This window comes from Tenrec ecaudatus, chromosome 1, assembly GCF_050624435.1.
Source record: "Tenrec ecaudatus isolate mTenEca1 chromosome 1, mTenEca1.hap1, whole genome shotgun sequence".
NCBI classification, from domain to species: Eukaryota; Metazoa; Chordata; class Mammalia; order Afrosoricida; family Tenrecidae; genus Tenrec; species Tenrec ecaudatus.
This window is the reverse complement of record NC_134530.1, coordinates 70,932,265-70,949,945: the sequence shown is the minus strand read 5'-3', so window position 1 is coordinate 70,949,945 and position 17,681 is coordinate 70,932,265. Positions and strand designations below refer to the sequence as shown.

The 17,681-nt window shown below is 40.3% G+C and overlaps 1 protein-coding gene across 8 annotated transcripts in view; it reads right to left on the bottom strand.

Moving 5' to 3' along the window:
- The window catches only part of MAST2 (microtubule associated serine/threonine kinase 2), a 188,963-nt gene that overhangs the window by 30,712 nt on the left and 140,570 nt on the right, over window positions 1-17,681 (bottom strand). For all 8 annotated transcript variants that reach the window (XM_075555633.1, XM_075555636.1, XM_075555639.1 and 5 more), the window contains 2 exons: window positions 11,329-11,420; window positions 3,303-3,378 (listed from right to left, as the gene is read on the bottom strand). In XM_075555633.1, coding sequence (XP_075411748.1) covers window positions 3,303-3,378; window positions 11,329-11,420 — 168 coding nt within the window. The remainder of the gene's footprint in view (window positions 1-3,302; window positions 3,379-11,328; window positions 11,421-17,681) is intronic.

Below are 17,681 nucleotides of genomic sequence, written 5' to 3'. Positions count from 1 at the left end.
AAGTCAATCTTTAAAAAAGAAATTAATTTTTTTTAAAAGTCAATCTTTCAGAAAGACCGTATGTGACAATCCAGTAGATTCTCTAATTCCATATTCTTTCTGTTCTTTCATGCAGCATTGTTTTCACCCTTCATGGTGCTTACCACAGTTTAGAACTACAAATTTGTTTATTTGCTCATTAAATCTCTATCCTCCCATTCAATCAACAAACAATGAGATGCTGCTTGCAACATATCTGTTAAAGATGTTTTTAATTATGGCTGAAGGATGCTGAAAAGCAAATAATATCAGGTATTGTTAAGTGACACTTAGAAAATAAAATAAGATGAGCTGACAGAAAATAAGGCTCCTTTAGAACGTGTAATATGGGGGACAGCTCAGAGAAGTTGGCAGTTAAGATGTGACAGGAAAATAAGAATGAGTTAACTAAGTGAAAGTGTAAGGGACAGCAATCCTTACACAGGGAATACCAAATGCACAGAATCTACAAAACTGTAAGTTTCAAGAAAATAGGGGTTATGTCAATTTTAAGCACCCAGCATAGTGTCTGACTTAATAGTGATTGATAAGAATTTATTGGATGAATGGAAAACAGCTCAATGTCACTTAAAGGGACCTAGTGACAGATTCTGAGGCTCCAACTCAGTCCTCATCTGAGGTTACAATTTAAACACAGCCCCAGCTGGCAGTCTAGCGTAAGGAAGGCCTTCCACCCATTGAGCATGTTTTCATATTGTAAGAGACTGTCTAGAGCTTTGGTTAACTAGTTCAGGTTACCCAGCTTAAGAGAAGTGAGTTCAAAAAAAAAAAAAAAGGGAGAGTGATGAGTTCACGGAACATAGTGAATTTTAAGTAGAGGAATTGGGTCAGCTGGGTAGGGTCACTCAAATCAGTCACCAAATGCCCCCAATTTGGCCCTGTCCTTCTCAGACAGAATCCTGGGTAGAAAGAAGATGGATTTCTTCCAGACTGTCATTAATAATTAGCTGATGGTTGAGTCTCACCCCCCCTTCTCCTGTTATGTATGAAGGAGCTTCAAAAAGTTCATGAAATATTCCATTATATTTTAATCTTTTTTCTCCAAGAATTTATTTTCTCCCTCAAATTTAGCACAACAATCTTCAAAATAACTTAAAAAATCATTTTATTGGGGGCTCATGCAATTCTTTTTGTATATGTGTGTGTTTTTAATTTTTTAATAGTTTTATTAGGGGTTCATACAACTCGTGTCACAATACATGTATACATCAATTGTGTAAAGCACATTTGTACATTCATTGCCCTCATTAATCTCAAAACATTTCCTCTCTGCTTAAGCCCCTGGTATCAGGTCCTCATTTTCCCCCCTCCCTCTCTGCTCCCCCCCTCCCTAATGAACCCTTGATAATTTATAAATTATTATTTTGTCATCATATTTTGCCCTGTCCGATGTCTCCCTTCACCCACTTTTCTGTTGTCCGTCCCCCAGGGAGGAGGTCACATGTAGATCCTTGTAATTGATTCCCCCTTTCCAACCCACCCTCCCCTCCCTCTACGTTCCCAACATCGCCACTCACACCACTGGTCCAGAAGGGATCATCCGCCCTGGATTCCCTGTGTTTCTGGTTCCTAGCTGTACCAGTGTACATCCTCTGGTATAGCCAGACTTGCAAGGTAGTGGGGTGCGGTGGGGGATGTTTGGAAGCATTTAGGAACTAGTGGGATCATGATAGTGGAAGAGGGGAGGGAAGAAGCATTTAGGAACTAGAGGAAAGTTGTATTTTTCATCGTTGCTACACCGCACGCTGACTGGTTCGTCTCCTACCTGGACCCTTCTGTAAGGGGCCGTCCAGTGGACTACAAATGGACTTTGGGTGTCCACTCCTTACTCCCCAGCCCCCCCATCCACTATGGTAAGATTTTTTTTGTTCTGATGACGCCTGATACCTGATCCCTTCAACACCTCGTGATCACACAGGCTGGTGTGCTTCTTCCATGTGGGCTTTGTTGCTTCTGAGCTAGATGGCGCTTGTTTACCTTCAAGCCTTTATCTTTTGATAGCCGGGCACCATCAGCAAAATAACTTTCTTTTTAGTCTAAGTGTTGGAGTTTCCTTGGCCTCGTGTTATATTATATTCCCTAGTCACTCAAAGGTTTAAATTTGGAGCCACGATCTTTCTGGTTGTTCCCTGGAGCCTTGGTGTCTAGTATGGATGGATCAGTATCCCTCCAGAGGCCAGTCTATACCCTAGCAAGGGACTGAGCTGTCAGAATTGCTACTAGGTGTCAACAATAGGGCTGTATCATTTGGGGGATGGATAAAAATGGAAAGAGAATAGTGTAAACATTGCTCTCTAGATAACAAATCATTCTAAATTAATGGAAGGTTAAGTTAAGACCCTGTAGTTCCTTGACCCCACTCCTGGGCTGTATGATAGAGGGGTAGTTACATAATCTGGTGTCAATTTGAGGATAAAGAGTGAAGGGGTGGAGTCTAGCCTGTCAATCAGGTAGTAGCTTGATGAGTGTATCTGGAGGCGCTAAGGAGATCAATAGCTCACTGGAGGCAGGACACATGCTCACTCCCTGGGAGACATCTCTGTGGAGAAGATACATGGAGAAAGGCTGATGGAGCTAGACAACTGGAGCTGGAGAAGCCATGTGGAAACCCCTGCCAATGCTGAGATATTTACAATGCCACTGGATTCACGAGACTTCCCTTCCCCGGCCTGTGATCTTCCTGCATGTATTTCCTGAGTCTCAATAGGACTTTATAGATTTGTATCAGACATATTAGATAATATCGGACTTATGGACTTCATCTGAACTGGAATGTTTTCTCAATATTCAACTGCTCTTATATGTAAAGTTCTTTCTTATACACACGAGTGTCATGAATTTGTTTCTCTAGTCTACCCAGATTAACACAGAGAGCTTCCGACAGATTTACCTTCATGGCCAAGAAAAGGGCATATGATGTCCCTTCCAGCCCCTTCAAAAGAGCTAAATTAGAGGATGAATTGAACACCTTTAGTTCCTCTTGGGAGTTCTTTTCTTACTGGCCATTCTGTTGAAAGTATGTTTGAAACATACCCTGAGGATTATAAAAAAATAAATCTAATATCCATTCTCCTAAGGCTCAAATACTCAAACACAAATACCTAAGGCATCTAGAAAGCAAAACGAGTAAGGATATTTGAGCCTGGGAGAAGAAAGCAGGCAAGGTACTCTGCTGGCTGTAGTCCAAGCTAACACACCTAGAGGAGGGTGACATTCGTGCAAGTCCACACATGCTAATTATAAAAGGTTTTCTATCCACTTACCTGCGGGCAGGAACAAAGGAAAAATGAGCAGGTGCATTTGGCGAGAAATTCCGGGGGCTGTCCAAAGGACTATTACCTGTGGATGTGAAAAGCAAAAGAAATCTGTAGGGCGGTCTGCTTCAGAGGAGAATTGTGAGTACACTTAGGCATGCATTCTTCTCTTAGCATATATGGCTATTTCTCTAAGCCCACCATCTGTTTAAAGATTCTCTCTTAATAAAAGTTTGGCTACCCAGAAATTTTCTTCCTTGTTCCTACGTTGTCTGTTATAACGCATGTCTTTCACAACTGCATTTTAAGTCCAGCAGTAGCTTATGCATTTCCTAGGAACAGACAATTCCTATTTCCTAGAAATATTTTAAAATTCAATCTGCCTAATCAAATTAACCCAATTTTCTATGGGCATGAAGAACTCATTCAGCACAGATGGCGTTAGGAGAGACAGAATGAGTGTACAAATGCTTTCTCTGAGGGCAACAGAGATCCTGGTCCCAAACCTCTTCTTGTGTATTTATCTTGGCACACTGCATCCTAACAAGAAATGTGTATGAGGGGTACCAAAAACAAAAATAAAAAACTGGAAAATGGCTCCACTGGGTGGAGCTTTTATAGTAAGCCATTTTCCTGCTAGGCGAGGATCCAGCAACTCAGTTCTGAGTTAGTGCACCCAGTGGCATTGCCTGGGAAGGTTTTGCCTGGTTACAGTAAATATTTTGGTGATGGCTGATTTAAGAGTACACTGTGCGGCTGTGAAATTTTGTTTCCTGCTCAGAAAAAATGCTGCAGAAACTGTTCTGATGTTGAACACAGCTTACAAAGACAGCGCTATGGGGAAAAACTCATGTGGTTTTCTGGTTTCAAAGAAGGTGAAATGAGTGGGGCCGTGGGGCGTGAGTGTGTGCACGCACCGCAGTGGGCACAGGGGTTGGGAGTGGGAAAAAAAAAGGTGAAATGTCAATTGATGACAAACCTCCTTCTGGACGTCTGCCAACTTTCTGAGTGGACAAAAATGTAGTGCATTTAGAATTCATTCCACCAGGTCAGACTGTTAAGCTTTCTATTTAGAAGTTCTGAAAAAATAAAGTAACAGTGTGCAACAAAAAAGGTCTGACTTGTGGCAGATGGGACTGGTTTTGACACCCTGACTATGCACCTGCGTACACAGACATCTCCATGCAACAGTTTTTGGAAAAAAAAAAAAAAGCTAGCTGCCTATCTTGCCCCACACACCTGACCACACTCTGTACAACTTATTTTTGTTTCCAAGAATGCAGAGGGATGTGAAAAAAAATGAGGTGCTGTCCGCCATTCAAACAGATGAGTTTTACAAATGTTTCTAAGAATAGAATCACAGATTTGACTAATGTATTAAATGTAATGGAGAATACTTTGAAGGTGATAAGGTTGTTTTTTTAAAAAGTTTTGGGGCAGAAAAAAGTTTAAATACATAGTTTTGAAAAAAAATAATCTTTTTTTTGGGGGGGGGGGTACCCTCTCGTATGCTTTAATGAAACAGGCTCTGAGGTGAAGACTCAGAATATAGTGTCGCTTGAAACAGTTCACATTCAGGCCCTTATATCTGCAAAGCACACTCAACTATCTATCTCAGAGGGTGGGAAGGACCTCTATCTCTTTATTTGCTACAAGAGTCCCATGTAGAGTCCTTACTGAAATTAACATCCTGTGATGTCTAAAAAGAGAAGAAACTGTGGGTGGGAGGGAAGGGGCACAATATAGCTGACATGGCTATATTAATACGAGACCAAGTCAATTTCAGAAAAAAGAATATACAAGGAAGTAAAATTCATTTCATAGGGTCTAAGACTCTTAAATATACATGTATAAATAACAGACCTTTAAAAACTGATAGACCTGCAAATAGAAATATGCATTTCTATTTGCAAATCCACAATTATAATAATGAGGTCTCTCTCAATAATTAATAGATTAAGTAGAGAAAGTACTGTTGTTATGTAGCATCAAGGCAGTGATTCATAGCAACCCTGTGTACAATTGACCGAAATAATATCCATTCCCATGCCAGGAGCAATCATTTAATAGTAAGCAACAAAAAACCCACTAGAGAAAAACTGCAGTAGTGATGGCTGTCCTTGAGTGGGTGAGAGCGTACTAGTGGAAGGACTGGCTTGACAAAGGGAGTCAACAGTTCATGGATTCAGGTAGAAAGGCAGACTCAGCGGGTACAGATATACTAATAGAAGTCTATGTAAGAGTAGCAGCTAGTAATATAAATTCTCATCTGCTTGTTTCTATTTTCTCAATTAGTAAGCCCAGTAATTAAGTCTGACTGGTTAAGAGGTATGTGGCGGTTTGAGAAAATCATCTAGGAGAATGAGAGTTGGGGGAACTTCAGGAGTGAACAGTGAGGACGGGAGGGGTAGGGAGCACTAGACCAGATTTAGTGCCTACACAGCTCAGTTTGAAGGCAACGACTATGGCAAGGGGCGGGGTGAGCTCTAAGATAGATATAGTGCAACTCCCCTTGATGTGACTTGACGATTGCATTGTTCAATTCTATGAGAGTGAAATATGTGCCAATGAAACTGTTGGGGGTGGGGAATCAAGAGTAAATGGATCAAGAACAAGAAATATGACCACTTGATAAGTATTAATTAGCTACTTGACTTTTGGATCATGAATATATAGTATGGTTAATAAGCATAGTTGGTTTTTCCTTAGTCAGTTGATGATCCTGGGTCAGATACGGTCAGACAACAGAGTTGGATTTGATCAGTGTTGTGGTTCTGATAGTTGGGCACCTAAAGTGAAACAGGCCAAGGCAGAGAAGGGTGCATGCAAGGAAATAATTACATTTGACCATAAAATAAATGGGAGCTGTTATCAGATAGCAGAGGATGATTTTTTTTAACATTTTATTAGGGGCTCATACAACTCTTATCACAATCCATACATATACATACATCAATTGTATAAAGCACATCCGCACATTCTTTTCCCTAATCATTTTCAAAGCATTTGCTCTCCACTTAAGCCCTTTGCATCAGGTCCTCTTTTTTTCCTTTTTTTTAGAGGATGATTTTTAAAGTATTATATAGTCAGTCGTTTAGAGGCCTAGGGATCAAATGATTCTTTAGGGGAAGGGGGTATTCCCACATGGCAAAAACCATAGGATTAGAGGTAATTTCTAGAGAATAGGAAGTATTAAACTGAAATTATACAGACAAGATGTGGTAATGGGTATAAGCAACTGAGGTCGATGAAAGAAAATCCCACTGGAAAATAGTAGTTCAAAGAACTGATTATCTTTGGTGTAATGAATCATCTTTCTTCATATGGAAAAATAAAGAATAAGGCAAGATTAGAACTGAAGAGGTTAACCGTAATTCAAAAGTTAAAAATTTACAGTTATAATATGTAGAGCTTTAAAATTTTTTCTATTTATGGTACTTATTTTTTATGTAGAGATTCTTATTATTGAAATGATGGGTAGTGGATACTATCTTTTTCATGCTAAAATTCCTACCTTTGATAGAAGATTAGTAGGAAGGAAGAAAGAATAAGGAGAAAACAAGAACAGCTACTCTCACTTCCAGGTTCAATATTATGAGAGATAAGAGCCAATTCTTGAGTGTTCTCCTCCATTCTCTGAAGTGTTGACTCAAGAAAATTGCAGGATAATTCCAGAGAGGAGTGCTTAGACTGAGGATCTAGGAGATTCTGTAGGTGACTATGACTTACAGAAAGTAAAATGGAGGAGTTTCAGAAGCTGATGAACAATGAGACAAAAAAGATAAAATAGGGAATGTTCAGAGGTTTACAGGAAGTGGAATGAAAGAGATGGGCGAGGGTTTCTTGTGAGACTGAGATAAAGGATAATGAAATTAGTCCTAGTGAGTTTAAGACACAAAGAGGTGGAGTCAAGAGGGTAAACTGCTGTGGCTTATTCTTGACACTGAACAATAGGCACTAAAGTTTAGGACAGGCAGTCTTGGTCCCAAGATGCTAGTTCAAAAACAATGAGATGTTCTAAGAAACAAACATTAAAATATGCATGTCTTTTACTTATTAATCCTAGTCCTAAAAATGTATACAGTACATCTCAAGACTCAGCAATTCCATGCTCATTTAGAAATCCTAGGAGGGAAAATTTTTTTACATGTATAATAAAAAAAAACACGAGAAACACGGTATTTGTTACAGTTTCAACCACAATAGTGAGAAACAAAATGCTCTAAATGCCTGTGCCATTTATCAATCTAATGCCGCTCTACTCCAAATTCAGTCTTCATTACTTGCTCTATAATCATGGAGACTATTTCTTAAAGTACAATTTCTCTTTTACAATGAACATGCCATTAAACTTTCTCAATGAAGGGCACTAGAAGCACACTGCTGGAGGAAGAGGCTCCTTTACTAGTTCCAGCAGCTGCTCCATGGATGGTGTACGGGGGAAGACTAGCGGGGAATCACCAGGACTGGCCTGGCGAATGCCTTTCCACAGTGAAGCTTTCCAACAGATTTGAGTGTCCCAGGTTTCCTGCTATCACTCTGCATGCATGGACCATCCTCCACCCCACTCACAGTCTGTGCTCAGGGTCTCCTGTCCACAGCATTCCTTCTGCATGGCTGCCCACTGGCTGCAATTTGCTTTTCATGGGCACCAGAGTGTTGTTTCTTTATTGTCCAGTGACAATGGGCCAGGTCTCGCCTGGGCAAACCACAAACATAATTGCCATCTGGTGGGCTGCAACGAGATTTTCTCTGAGGAGATCTAAATCCAGCTTAGGCAAAGGTCTTCATCCACGCTTGTTCTTTCCTGGATACTTGACCTCAGCATCCTTTGTGCTTATGGCTTTCCCTTACATCTTAAAGTTACTCTTTTATCATTTAATAATTTTTCACTCTCATCATTTTAAGCCACTTTTATATTTTATAATTCTAAAATAATTTTTCATATTGAACTTCATCTATTTAAATCACTTGAGAATTTTGATCTCTAAACTGGACTCAAACTAACGAGTAAGAAAATGGACCCGTAAATTGTGGAACAGTTATACAATGGATTGCACTATATAGGCTCTAAAGTTCCTTTGTCAGCATGGTGCACTAAACTACTACTGATACTATAGTTGCTATGTGCCGATATACAGTAGATACTTAATGCTGAACTGATCTGTTCGGAATGGAACTATTTTCAAATCAATAGGTCTCAAGTTATTTAACGGATCCCATAGATAAACGGGAAGTTGAAAGATCTCAGCATTCTGTGGATATAACAACAAGGATATATATCACTTGAAGATATAATCTGATGTCAAGTTTGATATGTATGTAACAAGTCGTGTTGCCTTTCACAGTATCATTACCTTTGATCTTCCTTAAAAGAATGATGGGAAGATAGCTGATCTTTGCACAAGGTTTTTGAAACCCATCAAGCCAAAAGCTTGCTGAGGACAAAGGTTCGTTTAAAATGGACAGTGCTGAACCATATACGATCCCAACTTCAGTACCTATTTCATCAGTGGTCATTCTGCTTCCAGCTACAGTTTCTTCATTCATAGGCTAACAAGTATTCCCTCTCTTGGTTCTCTTTTGAGGTCTTCCTGAGCTTCCTAAGCAAGCTTGATTTATCTAAAACTGTTGATTTACATGAGACAGCATTCAGGCAAACCTGCTGCAATACTTTAATGATTGGAGAAGATGTCAACTTGAGTTTTAAAACTAATTTGGTACAATCCCTGATCTCTTGTTCTGTTCAAACAATTGCCTCTTGATCTATGTAGTCATCTATGTGCATCAGCACAATGAAGTATTCTAAAATTTCCACAGCCAAAAGTGATTGCTGCCCAGTACTCACATTACGTACTGTTGTGAATTTACGTACAAGGATTAGACATGCTAACTTTGTTTCTGTATGATGAAAAGACCAGATCAGAGGTATGGTTAAGTTTTTGTAGTTTCAGAACTAATCTAAAACCTAATCAATCTCTAGGCTGAAAGTACCTAAACACAACGAGAGCGCTGCTTTAAATGCTAAGTTATATCTCCAAATGTGACAATAAATAAGGTATTTATTGACTATGGAAAAGAGTCATAGGCACAGTAAGTGTCTAGCCTATAGGTTCAGAGTCCTTAGAAAACTTCTTCATAAGCACCTGTGGTAGGCTGAGTTATCTGGAGAAACAAAACCAATGACACCAAGACGTAATCTTTATACCAAGACGTAATCTTCTATCAAGAAGGCATCTCTGCCCAGTCTAACAAGTGCCTGGGTCCGATGCTAGCCATAGCTCTCTCCAGACTCAGAGCTGCAGGTAGCTGACACAGAAGGGGAAGTGGGATGTAGGTGCAGAGCCATGTGGATCCAAGGTCAGTGAAAACATGGCAGGATGCTAACAGTTCTCAGGGTCACACTGCCCACATGGGGCCGCCCCTAGAGGCAGGCACAGAGACCCAGCAAGCAGAAAGGTGAAAAGGCACAGAGAGGAGGGGTCCCCAGTGTCTCTCTTATGAAAAGGCCACACCTGGGAAGCATCACCAGGCCATGACCTAGTTGTTCATACAAATTCAAGTCAACATAAAATCAATCAAACATTGCACCCTTGCTTTCTCCTGCCAAAGGCTCAGCACATTGTGAACAAGGAGATAAACCCCAAGGGAACAGTCCTAAGCTATCTGATCTGCTTTGAGCAGCCCACCTTTGTTATTGTTTTGGCACCCTTTAATTGACCAAAGGTAGACAAAGTCAGGCTTTAAACAGCAGTGCTCATGGGTAACCCAAACAGAAGCCCTGAACTGGTTCCTGGGATTCCAAGCCAGCTCCTTTCCCATTAATCCTAGGTCTATAATTTCCACTGTAAACAGTGTAGCGATGGAATATGTAAGTAATACAGTCGCGTCTTCAGCAACATTGGGTCCCTTAAGACTGGGGGTCCCCTGTTGCTGCTACCAGGTACCACTGAGTCAGCTGTGATTCACGTACAACAGAATGAAACAATGCCTAGGCCTGTGCCAGTCTCACAATCATTGCTTCATGAGCCCACTGTTGCACCCACTGTGTCACTCCATCTCACTGAGGGGCCTCCTCTTTCTGATGACCTTCTAATGTCCTTCTCAAGGGACTGGTCCCTCCTGAAAACATGTCTAAAGCATGTGAGGCAAACTCTTGCCATCTTCACTTATTAGGAGCATTATGGCTAGGTTTCTTTCACGGCAAATATATTTTTCTGGCAGTCCATGATATATTCAATGTTCTTCACCAACACTGTAATTCGTATTAACTCCTCTTCAGTCTCTTATTTAGGATCTAGTTTTTGTATACATAATAAGTCATTGAAAATACCAAGCTTCCCCTGGGATACAAAAATACAAGTTCAACCCAAAATAAATGGTTACTATCATTAAGGTCTTTTCCATTCATCTGGAGGGCAGTGTGTCTAAATCAATCCAAGTCGCATAATTCTTACACATTCCTTAATCAGAAGCAAATAAATCAATCTTTATGCTATCTGGAAGAGCCCATTTTTGACAGAACAAGCCAGTAATGCATGAGATCATGCACTTCAATTCCAGTACATGAAATCAATGCAACATTGAACAAATATTCCTCTTGCTTTTGTTGTCTCCTGGTTTGACACAGGGAAAGTTAACAGTTTTATGGGGCAGAAATCCTTTCTTGATCCTTGGGCATGACAGAACAAAAGGTTCTGGGACCTCTCATCATATAACCCAAAATGATTGGAGCCGTAATACACACTTCACCTTCTAGAACAGAGGTTATGGAACCAGGACACATACTTGACCAAAACAGATGTTGAGAGGGCAAGGTAGGAAACAACCAAAAATCAAAAGCAAACAAAACACATTTTCCTAATAGAAAGCATCCTTGAACTTGGTATGCTTCACTCGGCCCAGTGAAGTGACAATGTAATGTACCGAACTACACAAACTAAGAAGAAAAAACAAATAGTAGCAGATGCTCAGTGGAAACTGGACACCAGAAGCCACTCTTCCACTCCACTCTTTTTAGCTTTCAACCACTCACCTGTGTGGCCATGGAGTGGTGAGTGTGGCCGTGGAAGTGTAGGCGATGTGCTAGAGGTCACAATCAAGCTCTTACGGTTACCTGTCCGACAACTGCAATGAAAACACAAATGTCAGTTATTACAGGATAATAAATGGAGCCAGAGGCCTCGAGTGGCTATCTAGGAACAAAGGAATGATGCTATTTCACGGACTGAATAATATATTATTCCAAATTCTGAAGTGGGCCAGTATTACTGTTTGTACCACTTAAATTTACTAATTCCCCAGACTTCACCTTGGAATAACATTGTCATGGTTATTGCATCTATCCACTGTTTAGATTCTGGTTCCCAAACAGACATATTTCTCCCTAAGGGAAACAGATCACGTCTTAAGTGGTAGCTAGTGAAGAAAGGCAAAATTTGAGTTAGAAAATTAAAAATACAATCTTCTCATAAATCACAAAAACCAATATTCCTACCATAAAAACAAAACAGAATTTAATCTAAACACTTATTTTAAATTTATTTTACTGATATGTAGAGGGTTTTTATTTCCCCACCCCCATCATTTTATTGGGGGCTCTTATAATTCTGATAACATTCCATACATCAATTGTATCAAGCATATTTGTACAGATGTTGCCATCATCATTTCCAAGACATTTTCTGTTTGAGCCCTTGATATAAGCTCCTCTTTTTTCCCTACCCTCCTGTATCCTTGATAAATTATATATTGTTATTTCGTATCTTACATTGTTCTTTGTCTCCCTTCACCCACATTTCTGTTATTCGTCCCCTTGAGCGGGGGATTACATATCCAGTCTTGTGATGGGTTCCTCTTTTCTCACCCTTCCCCCTCCTTTACCATCCCGCCACCTCATGATATCGCTACTCCCATTACTATTCCTGAGGGGTTTATCTTTCCTGAATCCCCTGTGAAACAAGTATTTTTAAAACTACATTCAAATCAATTAAGCAAATAAATGACACATTTCAGAATAAGTACTCTTTATAAACCTTGAGGCATGTGTACTGTCGGAGAAAATCAAACCATGGTAACAAGTCATTTCATGCAATATTACAAATTTATATTCATTCCAACAAATAGTTATTAAACATCTACCTTGTTCTAGGTGATAAGGAAACAGTAAGGGGGGAAGAGAAAGGAGAGGAGTTAAAAACTGAAAAAAGGAAATAAAAAGACAAATAGAGGTGGACATGGTATCAGGGCAGGTGGCATTCGACCAGAGGTCTGAATGGTATGAATACACAAGACATGTGATTTGTTCAAGAAACAGTAAAAGAATCACGATTGGGTGGCAGAAGACTGACAAATCTCATCGTGCTTCACATTCCTAATGACCTCGTTTCCGTCAAATATCCAAACCTTCCATTCTCTAATTGATATAATTTCTCATTATCCCCTTCATCTTCAAAGACGCTTACATGTGCCTACACAAATTCTATTTGTCATCAGTAAAATGCCTATATCTTCAAATTCTTCTTTCAACATATAAAATTCTAGCTATACTTGAAACCGCAGTACCCCGTACTAAGAACATCACTCAAACTCACTCCCGTTCTCTCCCATTTCCATTGATTCTAATACATTACCAACCCTAGGTAGGGCTTCCAACACTAAATCTTTATGGGAGAAAACAGCCTCATCTTTCTCCTAAGGAATGGCTGGTGGAGCGAAACTTCAACTCCCATGCACTGCCAGGTCCAAGGTCAAGGAAGCAGACAGCAGAGTCTGCCTACAGACAGTAAGCAGCAAGGTGGGTCACCAAGAGTCACTAACTCAGGAGCTTAGCAAAGTAGGCCCTGGTGGGATATCGAACACAAACAATGCAAGTTGACTGGATCCACCAACCCCAAGCAAGCTCAAGCGATAGACACTCCAACAGCATGGCAAAGCAGGTCACTAAGGAGCCTCAAGCTCTAGCTACATGATACATGATCCAGGGGTTGGCTGGCCCACAGGTAGTGTGGTAGTTACATAATCTGGTGTCAACTAGAGACTATTAAGAGTGAAGGGGTAGATTTTAGCCTGTCAATCAGGTCTGAACTTGATGACCTCATTTTGAGGTGATAAGGAAATAAATAGCTCCCTGGAGGCCAGACCCACACTCCCTGCTTCATCTTCCTCCCTGGACACAGGACACAATATCTCTTTCTCTGTCTCCCTGTGAGACATTCCTGTTGACAGCCACATGTAGCTACACTGATGGCGCCAGAGAGCCCTGAAACTGGAGAAGCCATATAGAGACCCACACCAGTGCTAAGATGCAGGGGTCCTCAAACTTTTTAAACCGGGGGCCAGTTCACTGTCCCTCAGATCCGTTGGAGGGCTGGATTATAGTTTTGTTTTGTTTTTTAACTATGAACAAATTCCTATGCACACTGCATATATCTTATTTTGAAGTAAAAAACAAAACGGAGCAAAAACACCTGGCAGCCTGGATAAATATCCTTGGTGGGCCGCATGTGGCCCGTGGACCGCAGTTTGAGGACCCCAGGCTAAGATGTGTTGCATGTGTCTAAAGAGGAATTTTTAGACTGGTGTCGGATATATGGGCTAATATCGGACTTATAGACCGGATCTTGACTACGCTGGGATGTTTTTTTAATATACAATTACTCTTTATATAAAGCCCTTTCTTATATATATGTGAGTGTCTATGAATTTGTTTCTCTAATCAACCCAGACTAACACAGGTAGTGTAACTCACAGGTTGAGGCAGAGAACTAACTACAGCAAGCAGCACACACTCTCCAGCACGCTCTGATCACCAGAGAGCAACAGAGAGGGGGCGGGCCTTGCAGAGCCATTTATCTCTTTGCCCTCCAACCAAACTGCAACCTGATTAATCCCACATGTTCTCATTGGCCAGGCTGGCACAATAAACCCAACCATCACACTACATGAATAGTCTCTTAGCGTTATGGAGAGGGAGGTCAGGGGGTAATGGAAACTAATAATCATGAGCACAAGAATGAAGAAAATGTTCCCAAATCGATTGTGGTGGTGATCGCACAACATTGAGAGCATAATTAAACCACTGAATTGTGTGGTATGTGAATTGTGTCAATAAAACTTAAAATTAAAACAAAAAATGCTATTATAAATGCACTTTATATTTTCAAAAAGCATGAGCACATGTTAAGGAGAGATTATGGAAGATATGAAAAAGCCTAAATCAAACTTTTGGCACTAAAAATGAAAAAGAATCTTAAAAGCAACAACAGTAGTTTAGACATCAACTGATAAAAAGTTAGCGAACCCGAAGACACAGCAAGAGTAATTATCCAAAATGATAATAAAATAAAATAAAAGGGGATGCTTTTGGTTTGCTTTTAAAGGAAAAAAACCAGCAGCAGTGTGACAATTTCAACCAGATTAACAAGTGCAATTACCGTCCTTGAAAAGGGCAGTGAGGGAGACACAAACATTTGAAGAAACAACGGTTGAAAATTTTTCATATTCGAAGCTTACATATTCAAGAGGTCCAATAAATCCCAAACACAAGACACACGAAGTACACAATAGCATACTATAATCAAATTACTTAAACCAATTATTGAAAAACCATATGCCCATTACATTGAGCCAATGTTGATTCAAAATAACCCTATAAATATAAAGCAGTGGTTCTCAACCGGTGGGTCATGACCCTTTGGGGGAGGGGAGGTCAAACAACCCTTTCACAGGGGTTGCCTGATTCATAACAGTAGCAAAATTACAGTTGTAACATAGCAACGAAAATATTTCTATGGGTGGGGGGGAGGGGTCACCACAACATGAAAAATTGTATTAAAGGGTCGTGGCGTTAGGAAAGTTGAGAACCACTGCTCTAAAGGGTTTCTGAGGCTCTAAATCTTTATAGGACAAGACAGCTTTATGATAGTAAATAAAAATCTAGATACACAAAAGAAAAGCACAAGAAATGGTAAAGACAGTGGGGCTTCAAAAATTTGTGGGAAAATTCCAGTCTCTATTCCATTTCCACCAACTTTTTGAAGCCCCTTATATGTAGGTAATAGCAATTATTTGATTTTATTTTCAAATCTTTCTTAGGGACAATTGACTTTAAAGAAACATCATACATTTTTAGAAGCCTCCTCGTATTGTGAGATTCATGAAATATTATGTCAAGGTAAACTGTGACAAACTGAAGAGTTATTATAATTATTAAAGCAATTACTTAAAAATAAACAGGAAAAGATGACTAGTTAATAGGCCAACTAGTAAAACAAAACAAAAAACTCACTGCCTTCGAGTTAACTGACGCATAGTGATCCTAAAGGACAGAGTAAAACTACCTCACGGGTTTCCAGGGCTGTAAACCTTTCCAGAAGCCGACTGTCACACAGTTCTCCAACTGAGCAGCTGGTGAGTCTACCTGGTAACAATTCAGTTAGTGGGTGAGTACTTTAACCATATTATCACCAAAGTTAGTCAAACTAAACCATAAAAAATACTCAAAACAGGACTTTAGGCAAGATGGCAGAGTAGACGTGGGGTGCCAAATTGACTCGGGTGGTGGTCCTGGAAACCCTGAGCACCAGCAGTGTGAGGGGAAGAGACTGTGGCTGCTCTGATGCCGTGTGGTCAGCATGAACTGCTGCAAGGAGCATTAGTGAGGCAGCAGCCTGACAACACAAACTGCACCGCCCCTTGTTTCCACACCTTCCTGGTTATAAGGAAGAGTGTGGCCGCCCTACCCCTACTTAGTACCCACCCAGCCCCTGCTCTGCTTGAGGCTGATGATGTGCCTTCATGGACTGGGCTCTTGGCACACTAGCCCCTCGTCTGGAAATGCATAAACTCCACCTCATTATACCTGTAGAACATAAACAGTGCCAAGCCCCTGAAAGGGCAACAATTCCTTCCATAACCAGCCATTCTGTTTCCATCTGCCCTGGAGGTCTGAAGGAGATTTTTTTTCAGAATTTAAGTACTCAAACCTCAGACATCTTCAGAGCTAGCATGAACTACTACTTCCTGATCAGACACCCTGATACCAGATAGCACCTAGACCAGGAAGAAGTCCCTCTAGGACTGGACGTCCATTCGCTCTTCCCTCCCTAGCATCCCCCCTCCCCCCCACCCTGTAAGTTCCTAGGTTGGCAGAGAGTACAGATCCATACTGGGTGCCCTGTCCCCAACATCTGCCTTTTCTCTGGTTCCTACTCCTGCTCCAGTTTTCTTTCACGTTCATTCATCTTAATTCTTTCTTTCTTTTTCTTAGTTTCTCTTTTCTTTTTCCTTTCTCTTATTTTTTCACCTTTCCTAAAGTTCAGCTTATTGTTTTTTCTTCTCATGTTTTAATATTAAATTATTTTTATCGTTCTTACTTAATTTCTCCTGCTTGTTTTCTTTCCTTAAAATTTTTTTCCTCTTTTTTCTTTGTCCAACCCTCCAAAGAGACTGCAACCATGCACATATATCCCAGTCACACTATCTGCTTCCGCACCACTTGATCATAGACAACATCCAATACTAGCCAATACACCATTCTCAACTGTGCTACACCCTCATTCTCTACCACACCCACCAAGGGGTAAGGTACACCTAAGATTACACTAGAATTATTGTGGTTAAGTTATTGTTATTAAGTGATGTCAAGTCAGTTCCGACTCATGGTGACAGAAACAAATACTGCCTGGTCCTGTGCCATCCTCATAGTTGTTCTTATGTGTGGGCCCAATGATGCAACTATTATGTTGAAGGTCTTTTTTTTTTGGGAGGGGGTTGCCTCTACATTTTACCAAACATAATCTCCAGAGACTGCTCTCTCTTGATAACTTTTTCAAATATGTACGATAAAGTATCACCCTTCTTGCCTCTAAGGAGCATATATTTCTCCCAAGGCAGATGTTTATCATGGTACTTTGAATATTCTTCACCAGCACTACAATTAAAATGCATCAATTCTTCTTAGGTCTTCCTTATTCAATGTCCAACTTTCACACGTATATTAAACAACTGAAAAATACCATGGCTTGGGTCAGGTGCTCCTTGGTCCTCAAAGTAACATCCTTGTTTTTCAACACCGTGAAGAGGTTCGTGCAGCAGATTTACCTAATGCAATGTACGGTTTGATCTAACTGCTGCTTCCACAGCATTGATTGTGGATTTAAGCAAGAAAAAAATCCTTGATAACTTCAACCTTTTCACAATTTATCATTAGGTTACCTATGGGTCCAGTTGTGGAGACTAATTTTCTTTACAGTGAGTTATAATCCATACTGAACTTCATTAGGAAGTACTTCAAGTCCTCCTCATTTTCAGCAAGCAAGTTGTTATCTGCACATCACAAGTTGTTAATAAGCCTTTCTCCAATCTGGATGCCACTTTCTTAAACTT